Raw genomic sequence first — 19,164 nt, 5'->3', positions numbered from 1 at the left:
GAATTATAAGACAATAATAACAATACTGTGATGACATAAAGGAGGAACTATGAAATGAGATATATGGTTTAAGAGCATATCACTATATGTGAATAAGCTATATCTATTATCATGTAAAATAAGCAAGCCGCTCATGAAGCTGCAAACTGTTATATACAACTTGAAATGGCTAGTAAAGCCAGCAGCTCTCCATGCTCAGAAATCTTTTATGTTTTATTCTGTACAACACAATGCTATCTTTACACCACCTCGTCAGATTTTGTGGTCTGTTTTCTTCTATAATTTTTAATGTCCCTGAAAAAGATCAATCACCAGGTCAATCTACAGTCTAAGAAAAGAGATTTGAATCATAGAGATAGGAAGTTATTGACGTTACATGCAACGTGGTATACTGCAATTTGAATCTTCGCAAACGTTTGAGTGCATTACGAGCATATCCCAGATTCTCTTACAGTGCATGCAACCACCAGCTACACGACGTGTACAATCCCTGGTGTGCCGGAATGTGTTCTTGAGAGAGAAGCATTTGGGGTTCGAGCAGGGGTTGTTTTTGGTTGATTGACACTTACTGGCATGCTCTAGTAGATCCAGAATCTGCACAGCATTCTTCTCTCGTTATTACCAGACAAGAAAACTACATAATTTATCACTTCGAAATAGACATAGCAGATTATACTTCACATATGCTAGACTTGAACTTCGATTACACTACAGTCATACCTCTGAGATTCTATACTGCTGTATTTGTTCACTCTTCTTTCCGGAATCAGCCTCCAATGCTAATTGCTGATGCATTTGTTCAGTCCCTTTTCTGGAATCAGCCTTTAAAAAATGCTTAACTAACTTGTGAATATGACAATGACCCCCCTCCCTTTGGAAGCATGCATCACAAACATGAAACTGGGGACACATCTCGCAATGCCATCCTGCCACTACGTTCTGATTACACATACTGCAGATGGCTTCTTCCATTGCTCTTGATCTTGATTCATGGAGATGATGAATGATCATCATTGATGAATGCTTAGCACGGCGAAGTGTGTCAAATCGGTAAAAATTCTTCTCACAGAAGCTCAAGAAAGAAAGTCTATCATCAAAGAATTCATTCTCTAAAAGACCATCATTATCGTTAGTATCAGCTACTTCATCATTCACTGGTATCTGAAAGGACACAATCCAAAAAGAGCAGCGATGAAAGTTGTTAAATACTGACCAGGTTCGAGCAACCAGAGAACAATTTAAGTTTCAAACTTTACCTTATAGAGCTGGTGTTTATCCCCAAAGTTGCCACTGTGAGTTTCCAGTAAATTGGAAGAATGCTCGTGCTCAAGGCATCTGTAGTTCAGACCTAAAACGTCAACACTACAATATACTAGCGAGAATTGCTAGTAATAAATGAAGTAAACATTTTGGAGGATTGCAATGGCCTGGTTAATATGAACAATGTACCATAACAAATTATGCAAGAGAGCAATTGCATATTGTAAACTAATAGCATTTGATCTCAAGACAAACAATATTTTAATTTCTTAAGCAGTCACTTATTGCTAGAATTTAATAGCATTTGAAAATGTATAAGTAAAATCCTGAGAGAGCCAGAAGAAAAAACAAGACTGAGTATGAAGACATTAATATAATTAAAAATACTGATGAAACAATATAGTACTAATGAATGGTATTTGAAGTAAAAAGTACCTGCCGCATATGTAAAATTTGCTGCACTGGTTACAAGACCAACAACTTCCAGACAGTATGGCTTCATGACAGTTTGTGCAGGTAAACTGCAAATGGACGACGAAGAACTCTTCCTTTGCAGTCAGGATTCTATGCCCAAGCTATAAATGGGAGATGTCAGAAAACAATAAAAGCAGTTGTAAAGCACAAGATAAGGTATATTGCATACAATACTATTATACTGGTTTAATTTGGTGATATTAAATGTAATAGAAGAAAATCAACTTGTAAAAGAAACAAGAGGTAGCCAGACTTTCTAAACCTAATAATAGATTGTTTTAGATGTAGTAGCAATATGAAATATACACGATCACATAGTTTAAGTGAAAAAATGATGTTGAAATTCCAAGATGTATTAGGTGTTGTAGGTTGAGACAAATCATGGCCAATCTGCATAATGCCACCAATCACTACCCTAAGTCTAAAAAGATAAATCAGTAGATGAACCTAATATATAGAAGCTATGATGGCACGGTTTATGCTATCAGAAAATGATCTCAGTTTGATCATATTAATTTTCAAAGCAAACTAGAATCAGTTGTAGCTTTGTCTGTGGCTTCATGATTATTATGCAACTTACACTTACTGCTATTTACACCACAATATTGGTCAGGTCAGTTAACAGTCATCCCAAGAATAATACCATGACCCATATGACAATTATATCGCCTATGAGCACACCAGTTGTTTATTAGAAACTCACCTTTTGCATAACTAGAATATCTTTTGTTGCATCAGCCGAAAGATCATTATGTCCCATTGCTTTCATAGTTCTTTTTGTCATTTGATTCTTCAATTGTCTTTCAGATTCTCCACCATCATTCTCAATTGCTTTTATCAGATCTTCAATGGCACGAGACCAGAAATCTCCATCAAAATAAGGCAACCGTGCTGCAGTTATCTTGCAGTTGGAGTCTCCATTCGGAACAAAGAAATGGTCATAGAAATTAGTAAATTCGACCACAACATTTTCTTCCTTGCCCTTCTTAAGCATCTTCTTGTACCTGTGCACAGAATATTGAAAGACAGGGATGTTTTCTTTTAGATATGTACACATATAACTACTAGAACACATAATTCAAGGTAGGAGCATTATACCATTGAACTAGCTTATGTGAATTTGGTCTTTTCTGAGTCTCAGGATGGTAATGTAGTATGTAATCTTCCCCTTTCCAAGGTGGGCAAGCCCATATGTAGCAGGTAATGAAACCAAGCCGCTTGCAGTAATCAAGATATCCAATCTGCATTGATGCAAGCACAAACAGAAACCAAATAAAACTAGTGATTCATTCATCAGAAATTCCGTTCACTAGTTAGAAGAATAAGAGATAGGATTATTACCAGTATTTCATGATATACAAAGGTACGCAAAGCAACACCAGCCAGAGTTTTTATTTCAGGTCTGAAGTACTTCACTGAGTCAAGATACGAAATATATACAGAGCGTTTGTTTGGGTTCCCACATTCTGATCCAAACTCTTGAACATACATAGCAAAGATGCATACATCCACTCCTCCAACTTTTTGGAACAACAGAATCACCTACATGGGAAAACCAGTATTATTTTCTGCGAAGATTGAAGAAACAAACAAAATAATAATAATAATAATAACAACAACAACATCAAAATAAAAATAAAAATAAAAATAATGGCAAGGCAATGTAAATGTGTATGTAGAGTTCTGTTTATCTATATGTCCATCTGCCTTGAAAAAACTAAAACAACTCACTAGTGAATCAATGAACCACCTTAGCGAGAACTAATGACCATACTGGATAACCAAAAAGCCAATTAGTATAACAAAGATAAATACGTTGGTATGAGTTGCTAACTCAAACCTTAGATTTATATGGAAACTCTTCCGGATAAGTCTCACCGTGGAGAACATCTAAAAACTGCTGCTTCACTCGTAATTGTTTATTCACAGATAACACCACTCTAACTGTGAGATCTGACGCTCCAGGCACCTGTTAAAGTGAAAATCATAATGTGAAGAAATTACAGTAAGAAAAAGACAGCAGAAGTACATTGTGCAAAATCGGTTGCTTACCTCTTCAGGGTTCTTTCCAAGAAATTCTGCTCTCTGTTTCCTCTCTCGCTGAAGACTCTCAAAAAGTCTTTGTTCTATGTAATCACTAAGCTTGGTTCTTGGAAGCTCTTGTGCCCCAAAAACTGGAGTAATAGGCATACGCCCCTTAGCTTTTATCTCATCATATCGACAGAATGGACAAATGTACTTTGCTTTCCCTTTCAGATCTCGTTCAGAATTATAAAGAGCACAAATCTGATGTTGCCAACGCTCACATCTGTCACATTGTACCCACTGCAATAGAAACATAAGTGAATAGAAACACTAAGCCCTACAATGCAATCAGAAAAAGGGAAAAGGTCAAGATGTGTAATCTCACTGGTTCACCAGATTCTTCAGTGTTTTTGCCCTTGTAAAGCTCTGCTTTTGGAAATGAGATCCCCCTATATAAGATTTTACCACCACGAGCTTCCTTGAAGCATATTGTACAAAAGCAGTATTGTGTACCCGCTCCATCTTTTGTCCAATAATAAGTCACCTTGTGTTTGATTCGAGCTCCACAAGATGTACAACACATAGCCAGAGCAGTAAATGTGAGCGTTTCCAAAGCACATAACTGACAGGTATTTGACCCACCTGTGTGGGCATACATGCTTGTATGCAGTTCCTGCCCAACATCCTATACAGAATGAAAAAGTGCAAAAGAAGAAAAATTATTCAAGAGAAGGAAAGATGATAAAGGGTTATAGAACAATGTTACAATTCACAAAATCTATAATCTGGAGAAGTTGGCAATTGGGAAAAAGATTATACTCCGTAGTACATACCAGGTTGATATCTTGATTGAGACTACACAAGTGTTCTTTTATTTGCTCAGCTGTGAAGAAATCAGTTAAGGCAACACCTGATGCTTTCAAATCATCCAACTTTCTTCCACATTGATTGTCAGGGTCGGCAAAAGCATATGTAGCATCTACTGTCTCGTGCGAGACCTGGCTCACCAGTTTGGAGTTCTCTTCTTCATCAATTGCTGAGCCTTGAGGAAGGACAGAAATGCCTTTAGAATTTAAGCTTTGAGGACTAAAAGGTACATTACTTTCCACTTTACTAGTCGTCACACAGCCTATCTCCTGCTGTTTGTCGACCAAATTGTTCTCTTCGGAATGTGAAAAGGCAGCATCTTTTCCGAGATTTATGTTGTCAAGACTATGTCCATCATTAAAAGTTCCAAGACTTCTCCCAAGATCAAGTATTTGCGGAAGAGCGGAAATATTGGTAGAGTTTAAATCTTGAAGACCATAAGTTACATCACTTTTCACCTTGCTTGTCTTCACACAGTCTATCACCTGCTCTTCATCAACCATATATTGCCCTTTGGGATGAGATATGGTAACATCTTCATCCAGCTCTATGTCAGTAAGATCAAGAGCGTTGGCTGAAGTTTGAAGACTTTTCCCAAGATTGCCTTCAGGAAGAACACAAATGCCGTCGGAAAGTGTACTTTGACCGCCAAAGGTTACACTTTCCACTTTACTAGTCTTAATACAGCCCCCATCATGTTGTTCAGCAACCAATCTGTGCTCTTCAGAATGAGTAACAGCATCATCGTTTCCCAGCTTTATGTAGTCAAGATTGAGAGCACCATTAAAATTTTGAAGACTATTCCCAAGGTTACCTCTGGATATGGGAACCTCATTCACTGGGGCTGAGCTTATATGGCCTTCAGGTGACTTCCCCACATCTAGAAATTCATCTGATTCATTAGACTCCATTGATCCACCATTATCTGCATTTTCATTCCATGCTACAGGTCTTGCTGATGCTTCCTTGGAGCTCAATGGTTCTTTGTTTGCCTTGTCCATATAATCCTCAACATCAACCATACCTCCTTCACACTGCTTTAAGTGTGGAAGGATAACCGCAAACAGGGACCAGTTGTCAAACTTAGAAGCATTTTCTACCTTCATTCGTTTAGGTGCAGGTTGCATGTCTGGAAGAATGTGATCTCTATCACGGAAATCTCTAGACATATATAGATTCAACTTTCCTGATTCTGATGTAACTTTCTTCACAGGGCACGGCACATAAATAGGCCCGGCATTCATATTCTTAGTATTGTGCCACTCTCGAACTGGTTGACATACGATACAGTTGGTGTTGCGACAGTTGTGGAAGTGTAATATCAAATTATGATATTCTTCACACCTGCACGTTTGGACCTTACACAGTATATGGTGTAAGTGATTCATAAATTCCTGCTTCCTTCTTTCAAGAACATTTAGCTTGCTTTTGAAACTGACATATGCAATTAGAATATTAATTGAATCTGTTGGCCTGGGAACTTGAACATTACTAAATCCTCTTTGCCCAACATGTGCAGGAGGACCTGATTTATGAGCCTGCAGTCCATAATTGGGCCAGTGTTCACGCCTTAATTTGGACCTACTGAATGGAGCACTTGTATATTCCCGATCCGACAATGAGATGAATTCATCAAGCTCCATATTATCACCTAGAGAAAAGATTGAGAACAACAAAACTCGAATCAGGATTGCTCTCTGCAATTTGGCTGTGTTTAAGTAATTAATCATTGGACGGACTCAAGGTTATACAGAGTTGCACACATAACTAGGTTCCATATATCAAGTCATTGTTTTTGAAAGAGAACTATGTTTCAATCGATTTTAGTAGATTAATCAAACTGAATAATAAAGGAAACGGGGAGCACCAAATGTCAACCTCTTAGACAAGCTCATAATATGACATGAATTTATTTGTAAATAATGATGCACTAGATACTTGGCACATAGAAAAGATATCTCAGATAGACATATAAGATCCATCCATAACAGGAAGTTGACCAAAAAATTAACTGTTGAAAATGGCAGATGACATGTAAAAGATCTAACCCTTCAAGTATACCATTATGAGTCAACCAGTTTGGGTGGAGAGATTAGCATCAATCAGTAATAAACACTTACCGAATATGGAGCACAAATATATTACCTTTTGTTGGCTCTGTGAGAAAACCTTGAGCACCAACTTCAAATGGTGTCTTACCCGAATAATAATCTGCATCAGAACACGTTGTGACTGATGAGATCTGCTCGGGAGAAACAACATCTCCATATAATTGCTTAAAGTACCCCATCATAGGTTTGCCTTTACCATCAGAATCAATTAGCATTGTGTAACCTCTGTGATCATCCTGTAAAAAATCTGCATTTATAGTGATCATGAGTAGCATGCCTAAGGACAAGCTTCATAACTTGATGAGCATAATTTAGAGAGATTAGGTGAAAGAAATAGGAGAGTGTGGAAGGGAGAGAAAAAAAAAGAACCTACTCTGAAAGTGTCGTAAATTATACATAGCATCAAGTCCGAGCTTGCCAAAGCCAACATTGGATGTCATCGAATAGTTCAAGCCAGAATTCGGCAGATTTGGAACATAAGAACCTAGTGAGAACCCAAAGCCTGCACTTGGTTGGCTAATAGGTAAAAAGGACCCGTGAGATGAAGATGCTCCAAGAAGTGCAGGATCGTCATTAATTTGGTGATACATTAGGTTTTGATATTGGCAAGCGATCTCCTGGTTTAGGCAGTCCTGAAGAAAATTGAAATAATATGAGATCAAGTACAATAAAATATTCAGAAAAATATAAATCAGCCAACACATTCCTCTCAGTATGCAAGTTAGATAGCATAGGGGATATTGCGTAACATAAATTAATGATAGTAAGACATTAAATGACAATCACATAGCACATTTGGGCTAATCAAAGGATCACAAGAAATTTCATGCAGTTAAAGTACCTTAGCGGACCCTTGAAATATCCGATTGTTCATGACAGCAACATCGTCCAACCTCCGTTTCCTCGAATCCAAATTCATAATCTATGTGATGATATTTCCTCGCTGCAAAAGGATCACATTAAAATGGTCATTATAATCCAATGAGGAAGAACACAGTGCATGGAGTCACTAGTAAAATTATAATCAGAGACACTTGGTTTTCGAAAAGATGATAGCATCTTAAAGGCCTTGATGTGTCATATATAGTTCGATTAACAGTTTACTAATACAAATACTGTATATCATTAGTTTGATGTGCCAAATGCACACACATGTACGTGTGTGAATACCACTATACAGTCTTGCATAATTGTAGCTTACGGTATCCAAATTATTTGCAGAGATATCCAAATTAGGTTGATAAAATACATTTTTTTCTACAAACAACGATGAATATAACAAATTTGACCCTTTCTCCCAAACATCTTAAATATAGTTGAAAAAGAAGAGTCCAAACAAGTCAACACCATCATCACGCCGCGACATCCATCCTCAAAATTCCTTCTCCAGAAAGCGAAGTCGATTTAAGATTAAATAGTTACCTTAATTACATAATTTTCAATCCTTCAAAACCTAGCGATCAATTATCAAAAAGTCAACCACAATTCCAGAGTCGTTCTCAATTCCAATCAAATTCCGGTCGGCGAAGACCGCGGTTCCGCAATTCGAAACGTGAAAATTTCAACTTAGGGTTCCGCCGCAAGGCGATCAAAATTGGCGAAACGTAAACAAACACGTAGGCGTAAACGTGTGTTCGACTGTGGGCGCGAGAAGGATCACGAGGAACAGTAGAAATTAAAGAATGTATAAAATATTCAGGAAAGGGAAGAAACATGGCGTACCATAATTAGGGTTTATAAAATATTTGTCGGTGGCGACGGGAAATTACTGCCAGTCAAACCCGAAAAATACTTCACATTCAAAATAAGGTAATAAATTAAACATCTCGTCTTCTCTCTCTATTTATATATACTTACAAATTTGTGGTTTGGTTTAATCATGGAAATAACCCTTCACTTATTTCTAATAGGACTAGGATCACTTATTACATATACGTAGCATTTATTTTTAAAAATTTAAAATAAATATTAAGAGTACTTCAACTTTTTTTTGACAGGGAATTCGACAAAATAAGTCTTTGAATTTCCTAATCTTGCTCAATTTTTAATTAGTATAGTAATTCTACATGCTTGACATGTACAATTCTACACTTGCGGAAATTGAACTCAAATCTAAGCCGTTCGATTAGTTTTCGACCGTTGGAGGATTAGTGGTTTAAATAGTTGGTTAGAGCGGTTGTAATAGCGAGTTAGCTCAGTGTGTAAACATCATCCGATTTCAATAATAATTCTCTCAAGATTTCTGAAGCACTCTCAAAATCAAACACACACACATTCGCACACACTCAATCGAAGATCAAAGTTCACAATTGGCGCCGTCCGTGGGAAGGAGATTCTTGCGTTGATCTTGCGAAAGGGAATCGAATCTACGAAGCGAAATGGCTGCACGGTTTGAAGCGGAGAAATTTACAGGGAAAAATGACTTCGCTCTTTGGAAGATGAAGATGCGGGCAATGCTTACACAGCAAGGCCTTGCATCCGCATTAGAAGTGAAGCCGAAGGGGGCAGAGGCTGAAAATCTTGAAGAGAAGGTGATTCAATAACGTGCGGAAAATGAAGCGAAGGCCTATAGCACGATTGTTCTATGCCTTGGAGATAAGGTGTTGCGGGAAATCGCGAGAGAGAAGACGGCAGCAGGTATAATGGCTAAACTTGAGGATTTATACCTTACTAAATCGCTAGCAAATAGGTTGATTATGAAGCAGCGATTGTATTCATATAAATTCTTGGAAGGGAAGGGAGTATTGGAGCAGTTGGAGGATTTTAATAAAACTATCGATGATCTGGAGAATATAGATGTATCAATAGGTGATGAGGACAAGGCGATTCTGTTATTAAATGCGCTCCCATCACATTATGATCAACTGCGCGATGCTATCTTGTATGGGCGTGAGAGGACAGTGTCGTTCCTTGAAGTGCAGACAGCTTTGAGATCGAAGGAGCTGCAAAATGTTGAGATGAAGGGTGGAAATTCATTCTCTGAAAGTTTGAACGTGAAGAAGTTCAAAGGAAAAAGGCCATACAAGAAGCAGGCTGATACACCAAAATTTGTGCCGAATGAGCAAAAGGAAACCCGTTCTTGTCATTGGTGCAAGAAACCTGGTCACCTCAAGAAAGATTGTTTTGGTTGGAAGAGAAAACAACAAGAAATTGGTGGAGCAAAGGCTGTAAACTCAATTGAAGAGGTTGAGGACGATGAGCCTCCAGTGGCTTTGAATGTGGCAGACAAGAAGGATTGTGGTTCTTGGATCATGGACTCGGGTTGTAGTTTCCACATGAGCCATAATCTTTCTTGGTTTGAGAGCATGAAAGAAACATCAGGGTCTGTAATTCTGGGGAATAATCAGACTTGTTCCATCAAGGGGATTGGGGTGATCAGACTTCAGGTTGAAAAAGGTAGCAGCATTTTGTTGAATAAAGTCAGGTATATACCAGATATAAAGAGAAATATGATATCATTAGGCACTCTTGAGAAGAAAGGATGCAGGTTTGTCTTTGAAGCTGGTGTCATGACAATTAGCGAGTCAGGAAAGATGTTGATGAAGGCAGAAAGAGAAGGGAGCCTATATTACATGACTGCTACTGTCCAAAAGGATGAGTCAGAGGACTCATATGCTCTGGTTGCTGAAAATTTCAGGACTTGGCATGGTAGGCTTGGACATCCAACCTTGGGTACTATAAAGGAGTTAGTGAAGAGGGGGCTCCTGCACTGTGATGAAACAGAAGAAGATGGCACATTCCAGTGTGAGGAATGTATGCTAGGAAAGGCAAAGAAGTGGAGCTATCCAAGATCCACTCACACCTCCACAAGGCCACTTGATCATGCACATAGTAACTTGTGGGGACCTGCTCAGGTGAATTCCATTGGAGGGGGAAGATACTACATGAGCATTATAGATGACTACACAAGAAAGATATGGATCTACATCTTAAAAGAAAAATCAGAGGCGTTCTCTAAATTCAGACACTGGTGCATTGAGATGGAGGCAGAAAAACATACAAATATGGGCTGTCTGAGAACCGACAATGGGTTGGAGTACTTGTCAAGAGAATTTGATGAGTTTTGTAAAGAAAGAGGCATAAGAAGACATAGAACGGTCCCCCTCAACCCACAACAGAATGGAGTGGCAGAGAGGGCAAACCGCACAATTCTTGAGAGAACTAGATGCTTACTGATTGCTGCTGGTCTTGAAAAGAGGTTCTGGGCAGAAGCTGCTACCACGGCTGTGATATTGATGAACAAATGTCCTTCATCTTCCATAAATGGAGACATACCAGACAATAGATGGTTTGGGAGGCAGTGCACTTATGAGAATTTGAAGACTTTTGGTTGTAAGGCCTTTGCACACATCAAGCAAGGAAAACTTGAAGCAAGGGCAGTTAAATGTATTATGTTAGGATATCAGCTGGGTGTGAAAGGTTATAGGCTCTGGTGTGTTGAGCCTGGAAAAGGAAAAATACTCCCTCCGTCCCGTGCTACTCGCACGTTTGCTTTTCGGCTCGTCACAAAGTCCTTACACTATTTATAATTTAAGTTAGAATTAATGCATTTAATTAATATGTTAGTTTAAGTTAAGAGCTCTTTTATTAAGTTATGTCTCATTACACCTAAAATTCTTTTTTAATTACACAAAAAAATCAATCCCAAATTTACGGCCTAAAATGAAAAGTGCGAGTAGCATGGGACGGAGGGAGTAATAATCAGTAGAGATGTAGTTTTCTGGGAGAATGATTTGCCTTTTAAGAAGAAATCAGATGTTGCTGTTTCTGATCATACTGAAAGAAGTGTTGCTCTTGCACTTGATAAGTTTGAGGTGGAGCATGGAGGTGATAATATGAATGAGAAGGCTGATAAAGCTGATGGAAGCAGTGTATTAAATCCACGATCCTCTGAGCCACCTCAACAATCCAACTCTGATGATAAAGCTAACTGGAAACTGACTCGAGATAGAGTAAGAAGAATTGTGAAGCCCTCAACAAGATATTCAGATGCATAATACATGTACTTTTGTCTAATAGCTGCAGAGGAAGTTGAGTACTCTGAGCCAAATACATTTGAAGAGGCTGCTGCTGGAACAGATTCTGATAAATGGAAGTAAGCCATGATTGAGGAGATTGACTCATTACTGAAAAATGGTACATGGATATTGGTTGAGAGGCCGAATGGAAGGAGAATAGTTAGCTGTAAATGGATATTCAAAAGAAAGCTGGAAGGTGCTGATGGTGATAAGGTCAGACACAAAGCTAGGTTGGTTGCAAGGGGGTTTACACAAGAATATGGTGTTGACTATGAAGAGGTGTTCTCCCCTGTAGTTAAGCACACTTCTATCAGAATTCTGTTGGCTATTGTGGCAAGACAAGATTGGGAGCTAGAACAACTAGATGTTAAAACAGTTTTTCTACATGGTGAGCTCAAGGAAACTATCTATATGGCTCAACCCAAGGGTTTTGTGAAGGTTGTACATGAGAACAAGGTTTGCTTATTAAAGAAGAGCATTTATGGGTTGAAGCAAGCTAGCCGTCAGTGGCACATGAAGTTTAATGAGCATATGATAAAATCTGGTTTTCTGAGATCATCATATGATGGATGTGTCTATATCAAGAGTGTAGGTGGAGCTGCTGTGGCTTATCTACTCTTGTATGTAGATGATATGTTGCTAGCTGGATCTGATGTGAATGAAGTTCAAAAGGTGAAAAAAGATCTCAGTAAGGCCTTTGAGATGAAAGACTTAGGACCTGCCAGAAGAATTCTGGGCATGACCATAATCAGAAGCAGGGAAAGGAAGCAGATCTACCTCACACAATCTGACTATATCTCCAAGATGTTGAAAAGGTTCAAGATGGAAGGTGAGAAGAAAGTGGCAGTTCCTATGGCTTAGCACTACAAGCTGACTGCAGATTATAAGCCTAAGAATGAAGATGAAGTAAGGGAGATGCAGAGTGTGCCTTATGCTAACATTATTGGTAGCATAATGTATGCTATGATTTGCACCAGGCCTGACATTGCACAGGCTGTATCAGTGACCAGTAGATACATGACAAACTATGGAAAAGAACATTGGTCTGCGTTGAAATGGTTAATGAGGTATCTGAGAGGGGCCACTGATTGTGGAATCATGTTTGATGGTGGGAGTAAATATGTAGGAGATGCTCTGGTGGGATGGAGTGGTTCAGACTTTGCTGGAAATCTAGATACAAGAAGATCTCAGTCAGGGCATCTATTCACACTATATGGATCAGTTATCAGTTGGAAGAGTAGCTTGCAATCTGTGGTTGCTTTATCCACAACTGAGGCTGAGTTCATAACATTGACATCGGCTGTGAAGGAGAGTTCATGGCTGAAGGGTATGCTGAAAGACTTTGGTGTGGAGCAAGAATCAGTAAGCATAGGTTGTGACAATAATAGTGCTTTGAGTTTGGCCAAACACCAAGTGTATCATGAGAGAAGTAAGCACATAGATGTGCGTTTGCACTTCATCCGGGAGAAGATAGAGGATGGTGAAATCAGAGTGTTCAAGGTTCACACAGCTGAAAATCCAGCTGATATGCTGACAAAACCAATGCCGAAAAAGAAGTTGGAGTTGTGCATGGACTTGATAAATCTCAGAAAGATTCAATGAAGGTGGAGTTAGTCAGCGAGTCATCAAGGTGGAGTTTGTGAGTTAGATTGATGAATCGCTGCATTGAGGTAAGTTTCAAGTTCGGGAAAACGTCAAGGAGCTGAAACTCTTCAGCTACCGCTAGATCGCGCGCCTCACTTGAACTCAAATCTGAGCCGTTCGATTAGTTTTCGACCATTGGAGGATTAGTGGTTTAAATAGTTGGTTAGAGCTGTTGTAACAGCGAGTTAGCTCAGTGTGTAAACTTCATCCGATTTCAATAATAATTCTCTCAAGATTTCTGAAGCACTCTCAAAATCAAACACACACACATTCGCACACACTCAATCGAAGATCAAAGTTCACAAAATACGAATACGATACATCAAATTCAAGTGTTTACAATAATACTAGTAAGTTGTTATTATTATTTCGACAAATTCAATCATTTGAACTTTTTAGTTATTAAATACATAAAATTCAAGCTTGAACTTCTAAATAAAAGATTAATTGAAATTCATAAATTGCTCGCATAATTGTTTGTAGTATCTTTTGAAAGGTTATTTGTAGAACATATATTAGTAGTACTACAATTTATTACTCCTATTAACGTATGTACGCAATGGGCAACCACAATCTGTAAATAGGTAGAAATTAATGATGATAGATTAAATGAGTGTGGGGAAGAGTGACAATGGATGTTTTATGACTGTAATATTTATTGGTAATAATCTTATCCAAATTTAATTGGTTAATTAGAGGAATCAAATATATGTTGTCCTATTAAGGTGGTGTTCGGTTTGCAAGATAAAATAATACCAAAATATAATCTACGATTGAGTTGTGAGATTATTTTAGTCATATAAATTTAGCTATGACTAATTATCCCATAATTATCCATTTATGATTGAGTCGTGGAGTTGAATCTCATGAACCAAACATATAACAAATTTAATCTCTGATACAATCTTGCAAACCAAACACCCCCTAAATAGATACTTATTAAGATAGGCCCATATCAAAAGCCCAATGAGCTTAGACTGACATGATGGGCAAGGTCGATTCCAGAGAGTCGAACAATAAAAATTGTGATGCAGCAATTATATCACCAAATTCTATTCTTTTTACAATGACAGCCACACTACTTTATGCGGCCTGATCATCGTTTCGCCTATGAAGCATGACTTTATCACTAAAAACAATAGAACATGAAATTGCAGAAATTGCAAAAGTGATTATAATATAGCAACATTCTAAATACAAGATCATGTAAAGATTATATTAAAGTTGAATTTCAACATTCTAAACTGTTGAAATTCAATGTATTTAACAAAGATTGCAAGTGTATGTAAAGTTATACAACTATTCGAAAGATTGTGGTTCCACTACTGTAACGAAATTCAAAGTTTAAATAACATGTTACACAAACCTTCATTTGTTTAGGTGATCCACCTGGGTACAGAAAAGCATTGCCTTTGTCTATCTAGGAGAAGCATATGAACCATAGTAGCCATATGTGGGGGAACCATCACGATGCAGGGGACTTCGTCTTCCTCTATCCGACAACGATCTGGCATAGCTTGAGCTCCAAGTCGTAGATGGGCTGTCTCGGGGGCTATGGGGTTTGTAACCAGAATCCAGATCTCCATATCTATGAAAATGATTCGATAGAGAGGGGCTAGTTCCAGGTTCACACCCCGGAGGCCCCTCGTCGTCCCAATCCCTCGACCGCCTCTGCTCACTATAGTACCCTCTGCTGGAAGTTTCAGATGGTTGATTATACCGTTGGTGTGAGCTATACCTAGATGGGTTGGAACTCAATGAGTTGGATGCCCAAAGTCTTTCATCAGATGCCCAAAGTCTTTCATCGGCATTTTCTGGGACAGGGGCATTTAGCCCAGGAAATTCGACAGTCATTTTCCTTAATGGCTCAGCATAGCTTGCATCTAAGATTTCCCCTTCCTCATTTTCATCCTTATATGTATCATCACCAAAGATTGTTATGCCCGAAGGCTGGTCTTCTGTTTCCGCGTCTGAGATAAAATTGAAATAGGAAATAAGATCATACTAACAGATTAGCACAACACAAGAAGCTAATGGCCACAATATGCACAAATTCATTACCTAAATAACCAGGCGGGTATCCAATTTCTCGCATTCTTTTAAGCCATGGAGGTGGATCAAGATCCTGTGTATACATAAAACAAGAACTATAAACATTTTCATCATGAATTCCCAAGATGTAACAAGTTCAGGTTCAATAGCAATCAGCTTAGCTTGGTATCATCTACTAATATATACTAGTGATAAAAAAATGGTGCATGATTCTCGTCTAAAAGAAGAAGAATATTTACCCCAAGGCCTAATGCTTTCTTTGTTTCACCATCAAGCACACCCGGTGTTAGACCATCATATTTTCCTCCTCGAGAAGTCTGATAATATCGAGTTGAATTTCGAGAATTGGGATGCTGATTTCGTTTGACTTTCTGTTGCTTTCGAGCACTATTAACGGCAGCATTGTCACGTGGCTTAGAGCAATCTTTCAATGCATGGCCATATGAACCACAGTTGAAACAACGGGAAGCATCCAGCTTATCTGCTCTTCTGGATAAAAACAAAGACGTCATAGAATGAAAAATCAGGCAATGATTGAAATGGTAAGAGGAAAACAAGATTTCCGGTTGGTGTATCCAGAGTTTTTTGTTGTTGGGGGGGGGGGGGGGTCAAAAGTAGTCATCTGTTAAAAAAAAACTTTCGAAGATATCATAAGCATACCCATCCAAACTGCTGGCACCACCAGTTGAAGTCAAAGCTGAAGAATATCCACGATCATAGAGAGGAACAGAAGCGCTATCCAATTGTTTAAACTCTGTACTTGACTGCATTTTTGTTTTGCTGTCCACCCAAAAGGTCTGCTTACAAATTGTGGATTACTATTTACTATAAGTCTACAACTATTTCTGTATAATAGAAACAGTTTTTGATAATCAATGTAGGAGAAAATGTATTCATGCCCACTCAAGTTTACATTTCAAGGCATGGTGGAACAGAAATTCCTCATACTTGTCTTTGGAAGCATTTAACTATTAAAGACTTTCAAGTGCCCAAGGAGATAGAAAGCAATACCCAAAAATGAGACTCCAGTCCTTATCTTAGGTAAGATTTCAGAAAAGGAGGATTCATACACGAGATACATTACAGCACGAAAAGAATCACTAGTTGAAATCTACAAGAATGTTCCATGTTAAATTACTAGACCTATATAGGCATTATGGTTCCATTAGGCTGTATCTTTGCTAAGAACCCATTCAAATACTCCACTATAAAGTTACTTACAGGCTACAGAAGTATAATACAAATCCAATTGAGTCAAACTAATTGATTTATGTAATAGAGCTTGAACCCACAAGATTAATTTTAAGCTAATATGAATGTTCTACTTCTTTATACTGGACTATAATTCATGCCATATTTAGGTGGCTTAAATCAGTAAAATATGAAAGCTAGATGAACCCAGTTCAGTTTATTGCATAAGTTAATAAGCAGAGAATCATACTATTGAAGAGGGTTTATCCCCGCCAACCCGAAGAGCAGGGAAGTAGGTCTCTTCTCCAGATTCCAGCACTACATTTGAGTCCTGAATTAGATAAGCAGACATCAGCCATATCATTCATGTGTTTGTATAGCTATATCACTCTAAGCACAATGAATATGAGAACAGTAGTACAAAATGCAAATACAAAAAATATACACCAACAACGTATTGGATGCAGAACACAACAAGGATACAAAAGCAGTATTTTAGGTGTGGATCAAAATGTGATTACATCTGATGAAGAGCTCCACTCTGAATGCCACTGGGACCACTGCTCTAACAGCTTTTCGAGCTTTTGCTTACTTTCTCTGATAATGGAATGGAAGCTTATCAGTAACAATTGCATCCAAAATAGAATAGTGTGTGCACAGTGGTTACATACCTTGGTAGAGAGCTATAGATCACATGCACTGAAGGTTGATACTCATCAACAGCTGCTCGAGGTCTCTTAACCCCAGATATAGCTGGTATAACAAGTTACGGAAAGTATAAAACCAGAAAAATTGGCAATTAGATGATTGGATGAAGGCATGGGAAACAAAAAAACATGAGATTCGTGTCCCAGTAGGTCCTCTAGAAGTACAGAGTAAAACAACCAAAGCTACAAAAGAAAGGATACACTTAGCATCTAGCTCCCTTTTACTTAAAAGTACTTCATTTTTCTTAAGATTGCTGACACTTATTTCACTTTGAACTGATACAAATCCATTTCCATGAAGCATAGAACTAACGGATGCCACTTTTTCTACATTTGCAACTGAATCTGTTATTCGCAAACCAACCGGTGGGGTCACACCATTACTATTTGGACCCCCTTCAAAGTCATCCTCCATCAAAGCATCCATATTTTCATCCAAAACACCCAAAGTGGCTCCAGGATCCTCCCCATTAATCTCTTCTGTTACCTCAGAGTTTAGATGTAGAGATTCAGAGCTAATGGCTTCTGGACCAGATTCACATGTATTGTCTTTCTCACCATGTTCTGAATTACTGGAAGCCGGCAGTTTAATTAGATCCTCTGTTTCCATTGCAGGCAGTATCTATTCTGAGTAAAAGTATATCAATGCTGCATGGAGTACATTACAAAAGTAAACAAATATAATTCATTCAACTAACACAAAGAAGGTAAATTTATACGCGCAACCAGCACACAACAGTTGAAAGTATCTATATGCCCAGGCCAGGATCTAATCGAATTTATAATTTATCCAGAAATGCACTGATTTGTAAAACTTTTTTCCACATAACATATGAGGTTTCAAAGGTGAGCTTACATGAAACAATAATTTCATCGGGTGGAACTCAATAAATCCACATTCACCACCAAGTTTCCATCTTTCCAAAACTAGCTGTTACACTAACTGACATCCAAAACAGGATCAAATACTACACAATCTGTGGATCTAACGAATCTGCACAGGTGCAAAACATAAAGAAGATACCGTAGAAAAACCTAAACCTGTAGCTTTTGCATCAAATTCAGAAATAACTTCAGAAACACATCAAATCTAGCTCCAATCAAGCATAACAAGCGTGTAACTAAGCATATACAGTCCAGATGAAGGTTTCGCACAACTAAGAAATCCACGAGTGCATAGCCAAAGAATTAGGGTTCTGAGTTTACCTGGGATGCCTGAGCGCCGCCGGAATTGAGAGGCTTTGGAATCCGGACCTGTAGCGCCAAGATTTTGAAAATTTAGGGGATTAAACCTGCGTGCGCGTGAGGGGGGGGGGGGGAGAGGGAGGGAGAGAGAGAGAGAGAGAGAAGAGACGGAGATAATTTGGAAATCGATAGGTCTGCGCAGCCTTGATAATATTTATTGGTGTCAATAATGCAAAGTCCCTTCTACTCTTTTACCACTCACTATTCTTTGAATTTTATGATTTTCAACAATCTATTTTTGGATATTATATTCTATATTTGAGGAAATAAATTAAATGTCTTCCCCTTTTCAATGAGAACTTGAAAAATGTCTTTTTTGTATTTATATGATGGATATTAATCTATCATAGAGTTATGACAGTAGTTTTAACTGACTATGTCCAAAAATGTTGCTCGTGTCAGAAAGACTTAAAATTCAGACAGTTCTTGCTAAACTAGTTGAAGAATCAAAATCATTGTTATTCTATGTTGGGTGATAAATTTTGATCATTACTGAGTGTGAAAAAGTTTTTTCCTAAAGTTGTACTAATATTTTTTGGATTTATTTTAAATTTGTTAGTTGGCGTTTTA

General features: G+C 38.1%; 2 protein-coding genes across 5 annotated transcripts; both read right to left on the bottom strand.

Moving 5' to 3' along the window:
* Positions 1-64: 64 nt before the first annotated feature.
* Positions 65-8,566, bottom strand: LOC121768110 (histone acetyltransferase HAC1-like). 4 transcript variants are annotated; one of them, XM_042164482.1, is made up of 17 exons: positions 8,460-8,566; positions 7,579-7,680; positions 7,111-7,369; positions 6,934-6,984; positions 6,772-6,837; positions 4,593-6,277; positions 4,145-4,444; positions 3,787-4,059; positions 3,575-3,703; positions 3,076-3,276; positions 2,833-2,975; positions 2,438-2,738; positions 1,696-1,835; positions 1,257-1,335; positions 721-1,161; positions 377-594; positions 65-294 (listed from the first exon to the last, which is right to left on the bottom strand). In XM_042164482.1, exons 2-17 carry the CDS (start codon positions 7,654-7,656, stop codon positions 240-242), a joined length of 4,419 nt encoding a protein of 1,472 aa, XP_042020416.1. In that variant the 5' UTR covers positions 7,657-7,680; positions 8,460-8,566; the 3' UTR covers positions 65-239. The 4 variants fall into 4 exon arrangements, with proteins under 4 accessions (XP_042020416.1, XP_042020414.1, XP_042020415.1 ...); XM_042164480.1 differs by having other exon boundaries at positions 6,772-6,984; XM_042164481.1 differs by lacking the exon at positions 8,460-8,566 and adding an exon at positions 8,160-8,432 and having other exon boundaries at positions 6,772-6,984.
* A 6,024-nt stretch (positions 8,567-14,590) lies between these two features.
* LOC121768587 (zinc finger CCHC domain-containing protein 8-like) lies at positions 14,591-18,661 on the bottom strand. The gene is made up of 9 exons (XM_042165118.1): positions 18,556-18,661; positions 17,551-17,949; positions 17,314-17,395; positions 17,164-17,239; positions 16,893-16,973; positions 16,112-16,248; positions 15,691-15,940; positions 15,461-15,524; positions 14,591-15,369 (listed from the first exon to the last, which is right to left on the bottom strand). The coding sequence occupies exons 2-9, from the start codon at positions 17,774-17,776 to the stop codon at positions 14,816-14,818; spliced, it is 1,470 nt and encodes a 489-aa protein (XP_042021052.1). The 5' UTR covers positions 17,777-17,949; positions 18,556-18,661; the 3' UTR covers positions 14,591-14,815.
* Between the last annotated feature and the right edge of the window lie 503 nt (positions 18,662-19,164).

The sequence above is a fragment of the Salvia splendens genome, chromosome 15, assembly GCF_004379255.2.
Source record: "Salvia splendens isolate huo1 chromosome 15, SspV2, whole genome shotgun sequence".
Classification (NCBI taxonomy): Eukaryota; Viridiplantae; Streptophyta; class Magnoliopsida; order Lamiales; family Lamiaceae; genus Salvia; species Salvia splendens.
Note: the sequence above shows the minus strand (reverse complement) of the source record. Positions and strands in the feature narration are given on the sequence as shown.

Coding starts and splice junctions, on each gene's coding strand:
- LOC121768587 (XM_042165118.1), bottom strand. CDS start 17,776: ATGGATGCTTTGATGGAGGATGACTTTGAAGGGGGTCCAAATAGTAAT. Junction 17,396..17,550: donor AAGGGAGCTAGATGCTAAGT/GTATCCTTTCTT, acceptor TTGTTATACCAG/CTATATCTGGGGTTAAGAGA. Junction 16,974..17,163: donor AGTGGAGCTCTTCATCAGAT/GTAATCACATTT, acceptor TATCTAATTCAG/GACTCAAATGTAGTGCTGGA.
- LOC121768110 (XM_042164480.1), bottom strand. CDS start 7,656: ATGAATTTGGATTCGAGGAAACGGAGGTTGGACGATGTTGCTGTCATG. Junction 6,985..7,110: donor TAATTTACGACACTTTCAGA/GTAGGTTCTTTT, acceptor CTATAAATGCAG/ATTTTTTACAGGATGATCAC. Junction 6,278..6,771: donor TCTCACAGAGCCAACAAAAG/GTAATATATTTG, acceptor TCTTTTCTCTAG/GTGATAATATGGAGCTTGAT.